Raw genomic sequence first — 6,110 nt, 5'->3', positions numbered from 1 at the left:
CGCGCATAGGACATGTGTTAACATATATAAACAGGTTTCTACTGTGTAGCGGTTCACTAAGCATTTCCAGCCGACCAGACGAGCCGATTGGTGGTTGAAAACCGTCCGCATATATCACTAGGTATATAGAAGAAACCGCTTTATATTTTCACGCATACACACACACGCACACACATATCATCATACAAATAAGGAAATTAAATACACTCTTGTATACAGGTGGTGTTTTAATGACTAGTTCGTTTACTCTTTACAATTTGTATTTTTCTTTTAGTCTTATAGGATAGGAGAGTAAGAGAGCAAGAAAGATAGAGAGAGAGATTATGGTAGAGCATTTTGATGCTTGGTGATTTTTAAGCCTTACTCAAAATTGTGATGAGAGGGTTCATTATAAAAATACGAGTCGTGGGTTGCTTTAGCACAGTTCTTCGTTGCTTCCGCTTGCATTAACATCGCTTTTTGCTACGCTTTACGTTCTCTTTCCTTATGTTTTGAGATCTTTTGTTTGTTATTTCATTTTTTTACATTCAATTAATTTGTGAATTTATGTCGATATGATAGCAAAAATGTATAACAAGAGACAATATTAAAAAAGATCGTGTGTGTATTCGTTTGAACTTAACGGTACTTTAAACAAGGAGTAAATGAAAAAGCAATCAACGCGCGAAATCAGTGCCAATAAGTTTCTTAAGAACATATCTCATAAGTGTTTACATTATAACGAAAAAAAAGAAAACAAAAAAAACTGAATAAAAACTTAATTCTGTGAACAAAATGCATAACGTCGAAGATATGTTGGTGGAAAAGAATTATAGTAAATGTCCTTTGAAGAAACGACCAGTCAATTATCAATTTGATGAAGATGATTCAATTTCTGTGGATAGTAAGCTGAACGTAAAACCTGAGCATACATTACTCCAGCAAAAAAGTGTCATTGAAGAGCCAGAAAATCTCAGTTTGAAAAAGGAGCCATGCAAGAAGGAAACCATATCAAGTATTAGCGGATCGAATAACAAAGAAGATGAGTTAATCAATGTAAGCGATTGCTGTGAAGATGAGGGTGTTGACGTAGATCACACCGATGACGATAGTATGTACGAAGAAGATGAAGAAATGATCGATTGCGTAGAAGTTGAAGAGAATCATGGTGCCGATGCTAATACAACGCAAGCAGCTGCTTTGGCAGCAGCAGCCGCCGTGGCGGCAGCATCAGCGGCTGCTTCGGTGGTAGTACCTACTCCAACTTATCCTAAATATGGCCTACAACCGTGGAATTTTCATATGTCTCCGTATACAGCAGAATTTTATCGTACGATTAACAATTCTCATCTGGCTCAACAAATTTCTCCTCTACGCGGTGAGTTATTATCGCCGAGTTCACCTTCTGATTCCATTGGGTCGCTGTCACCGCCACCTCATCACTATTTGCCGGGTCGTGCTAGCTCAGTATCGCCACCAATGCGCTCTGAGATTATACATCGGCCTATAGGGGTAAGGCAATTGCCTAACTGTCCGCAACACGGTCAGCACAAATACATATCATACCCATTGCCAGCTTACCATCCACACAATGGAACAACCGCACCCTATCCTTTGGGCTATCCACCCCATCATGCTCCCATTTCACCAGCTTATTCAGAATCCTCATATTATTCGATGCGTTCATTAACACCAGAAGCCATTTCATCGCCAGTGCCCGAAGATCTCTCGATTAAAACTTGCAATACTAATGCAAACAACAAAACTCTATCGATACCGTTAAATAATAGTAACAAAATGGAAACATTAAGTGAAAAACTTGGCTCGACTTCTATTACCATCAATTCAACGCCAACAACGACGCCCGGTAAAAAAGAGAAATCAACAGCTCCGCCTCGTTATCAATGTCCCGATTGCCAGAAGTCGTATTCTACATTTTCGGGCCTCACCAAACATCAGCAATTCCATTGTCCTGCAGCTGAAGGCAATCAAGTGAAAAAGTCTTTCAGTTGCAAAGATTGCGAAAAGACTTATGTGTCTTTGGGTGCCTTGAAAATGCACATAAGGACCCATACTCTACCGTGCAAGTGCAATATTTGCGGTAAAGCTTTCTCTCGGCCATGGCTATTGCAGGGCCATATACGTACGCACACCGGGGAGAAACCTTTCAGTTGTCAACATTGTCATCGGGCTTTTGCTGATCGTTCAAATCTCAGAGCGCATCTGCAAACGCATTCCGATATTAAAAAATATTCTTGCACTAATTGTTCAAAAACATTCTCGCGCATGTCTCTACTAACAAAACACTCCGAAGGTGGTTGCCAAGGTAATGTCGTTAATAACAGTCAACCAGAAACACCAATGGAACTGAGTTCATATCCTATTTATGCTGAACATTAAATTGAAAAAAAAAACATTTCACGGCATATTGCAAAGAAAAGCTAAATATTATTTTGCCATATGAAACCACCAAAAATTAGTTCCTATACTAAAAAGAGGACAACAGCTTAAACAAAGAGCCTGGCATTATAGATTCCTTAAAGTAACGTTTTTAACAAGAAGCAAAAAATAAAGGAAAATCGGACGAAACTTTTTGCAAAAGAAAAAGAAGAAAAAAAAAAAAAAATCCACTACCTACCTCTAGTCAGCCTCTTCAAATAATGCATCGCAGTTTTTTTCTTACTACACAAATATATATTTGAGTGCCTGTACAAAAAAAGCAAAAAAAAAAAAAAAAAAAAACAACAACAACAAATTTTACTTAATTTCTCACAAAAGTGTTGTACATAATTTATATATCTATTTGTCTATAACATCATTGTATAATCCTATAATATATAATTGAACTGAATTCCTTGTACAGTATTTAAGTTAAGTCTAAGATTTCATCATCACTTATGGAAGACAAAGTGTTTATTTTGATTATGGTGTACATTAAAAAGTAAAAGAAGTTTATATCTATTTTTTCAGTATATATTTAAGCAATGTATTTTTTTTTTTTTTTTTTCTTAAATCTATTATATTAAATGAATATTTGAAATTAGAATTTAAGAGAAATTTTTGTATACTTGTAATAATATTAGAGAATAAATATTTTAATTAATTTTATTTATTACAAAACGAATGATTATTAAAGAGAATTTATTTTTAAATTGAAAAAAAAAAAACAACAACAGATTTTTTCTTTCTCATTAAAACATAACTTTTAACAAAGTACGTAGAAAAAAGCGCAAAATGCAAGCGAGCCTTTTCAATATTTTTAGAGATAAACGATTGTTATGTGTAACATTGAGGCACGTCTGACTGTGTACGATTACAACACTTAAGGGAAGGATAATTTCCAACTGATAAATATTAACTGTACAAAGTAGGAAAATTACTTGTTGAATAGTTTGGGGTATTCAATAAGCTCACTACTTCCACGAATATCCTTATTGTGGTAAAAAAAACAAAAAGTAATTTTAAAAAGTGAAAAAAATTTCAATGTTCGAAATATGAAACTAATAGAACAAGGCAGGGCTCGACTTATGTGTGCCGACAAAAATAAAAAAAATTCTACGCGGTTGGGCTTATGGCTGTCGATGAGAAATAAATGCGACAGTTTTACCCAATTTTTGGTCAGTGTCTAATGAAAACTCTTTCGATGACAAAGTTGAAGTCGAACAGCACATTCAAAAGGGATATAAAACAAAATCTCATAACGAAATGCACACATTTGATACAATTAATATTAATGAGTATAAAGAGCATGAAAGCCTATTAATGACGGATATCCCAAAATCTTCGCAAAAGCAAATATTTTTATTCTGTACTATATTATAAACACACCACACGACACTGTCGAAAAAGATGATGTGGTAATCTATTGTAATTGGTTTTAATGGCTTGGAGGTTGCATAAGCGTCATTGGATAAATAAATAAATAGCAAGATGGTTGAGTCGAGTGCGCATTCGACGTGGACACTCGGAAACTGATCCCAGTTTTGTATTAACCAATTAACCATATCTAACGAATATGTACGCCATGATCCATGCATCCATCTGTATCGGACTTCCTCACAGAACTTTATCACTATGTGTGTATGTTTGCCATGAAAATATATTTTAGAAAATACTTTTGTCATTTTTTCAAATCGCTTTATTACAACTTGATTTCATATTATTCTGTGTTTGACGAGCATACTCGTCATCGTTGAAGAGATCGACGCGGTTAACTGGTTAAAGATTTTGCGGATAAAGTTTGTATGATAGTTTATAAAGAAGAGTGTTTTGCTTTTAAGCTTACAGCAGAAATAGGCCACTCAACCTTTTCTTCATGGCAATCTCTTTCAATCACAACGTAAAAATAGTGCCACTCTGAACCCGAAAGTCTGAAAGTCAACTGGAAAATTTCTTACTTCCAAGTTGCGCGAAGCCTTCATTTTCCTGTGCCATTCTTGTATATTTAAGAAAGTTTGTCCTCTTTAGTACTAGAACTAGTGACATTTTACGCACATTTATTTCTACCAACGGGGGTTCGCTTTGATCCCGTTTTTTTATGACATCGTCGCACTCCGAACATTGAAGACAAGAAACTGAAATTTAATAAAAGCATTCTCTGATCGACTAAAAACCTTACCTTTGTAAACAGTTGTTATATATTTACATGCATGTCCACATTAGCTTAGAAACTGACACAACATCCGGAAAATATTAAACATATATTCATACTTTCGTCTACAAGTTTTTATCGCCCGTGATCCAAATCTTCTTTAGATTACCTTTGTGACATTGGTATCTGGAAAATTAGGCGAGGCACAAAAAAATTGACTATAGGTATCTGAAGATATTTTCATATAAATAAAATTGATCAAAAAATTCCGAAATATTACGCACAATATACCTACATTTGGAAAACCGAAAGTTAAAAAGGATCAAAACGGCATAGTTGACAGCTCTAGTCTTAAAGAAAGTCTATTTTGCTGTTTATTCTACAATCTTACAGTGTAAGATGCTATTATTATTTCCGTTATAATTGCCCGCCGACTAAAAAGGATAAGATGGGCACTGGAAACTAGGACTATCATCTTTTCTTAAGTATAGCAACTACGTTTAAGATTCAGTATAAAAAACTATAATATAAAAATTTGGGAAAAAATTCACCTAATAAGATAGTTTTTGTGTTACATAGTTCTTTACAGTTTGTCTTTGTCTCTACAAGCCCGTAATTTGAAGTTTCAAGTACACTCTCGACCGGAACACTACTAACGCGTGAAGCCTTTTGAAAACATTGGTTAAAAAAAAATAGCGTGAATTTTGCAAGAGTAAAGCTTTACATTTCTGTCTGTCAAAACCTGGCTCCGAAAATACCTCAAGTGACCCAATGAAAAAATCCGACATGTTTCACTAGAGAATAAAAAGAATTCCATTAGTCAGCGCGAAAAGCATAAGTTTGGGAAAAACGATTAAGATTTAAAGTAGCTTTCAGTAGTGACTTCATTGAAAAAATGTAACTTTTAAGTCATACAAAGAATCCAACCCTTCGTTTATTATTCTTAAATACTTAAGGGATCATAAAACAAATTATGGCAACAAATTTACATGGAAAGTGAAGTGAGAAGCTTTAGAATTTGGTTAAATTTTCAAGCTGTTGCACACACATTAAACTTTATATTACATTTATTCTCGTTAAAAAACATCGGGATTAATAAAAATACCATCATTTTCAATTTTTTTTATTTTCAAATCTCCATAAAGGATTCCAACGAAACTTGTTATGATCCTTATGACACCTAATCGGCGTAACGATGGAGTGCACGAACTTCTGCTACGTACGAACCTAGAAGAAAAGTGACGATACAATGTCCTTAATATATCAATTTTGTAAAGGGATTTTGGAGCTCTTGAAAAAATAATTATAATATTTTGTTCTTGAAATGGTGTTTGATGCTATTCAGGGATCACGGTACTTATGTTATTCATTGATATTCTTAGCTATTTGTTTGGCTAGATCTGTTTATAGATCTCTTTCTATAATTATTTCAAAAACAAAATTTTTGCAATTCATTAAAATTTTTAAAAAAATTCAATTATATGCAGATAGGATGCATTTGCATTATAAAAAGAAATCAAAATGTAAATCATATTTTCAA

The 6,110-nt window shown here is 34.0% G+C and overlaps 1 protein-coding gene across 1 annotated transcript; it reads left to right on the top strand.

Moving 5' to 3' along the window:
* The first annotated feature begins 427 nt into the window (after nt 1-427).
* On the top strand, nt 428-2,472 carry LOC119635331 (protein escargot). Its single transcript, XM_038030105.1, has one exon. The coding sequence runs from the start codon at nt 775-777 to the stop codon at nt 2,377-2,379; it is 1,605 nt and encodes a 534-aa protein (XP_037886033.1). The 5' UTR covers nt 428-774; the 3' UTR covers nt 2,380-2,472.
* Nucleotides 2,473-6,110: the final 3,638 nt, after the last annotated feature.

Source organism: Glossina fuscipes, unplaced genomic scaffold, assembly GCF_014805625.2.
Source record: "Glossina fuscipes isolate IAEA_lab_2018 unplaced genomic scaffold, Yale_Gfus_2 26, whole genome shotgun sequence".
NCBI classification, from domain to species: Eukaryota; Metazoa; Arthropoda; class Insecta; order Diptera; family Glossinidae; genus Glossina; species Glossina fuscipes.
The sequence above is the reverse complement of the archived record's forward strand: the minus strand, read 5'-3'. Positions and strand labels throughout refer to the sequence as shown.

Bases quoted from the DNA above. Each gene is read 5' to 3' on its own strand.
- LOC119635331 (XM_038030105.1), top strand. From the start codon at position 775: ATGCATAACGTCGAAGATATGTTGGTGGAAAAGAATTATAGTAAATGT.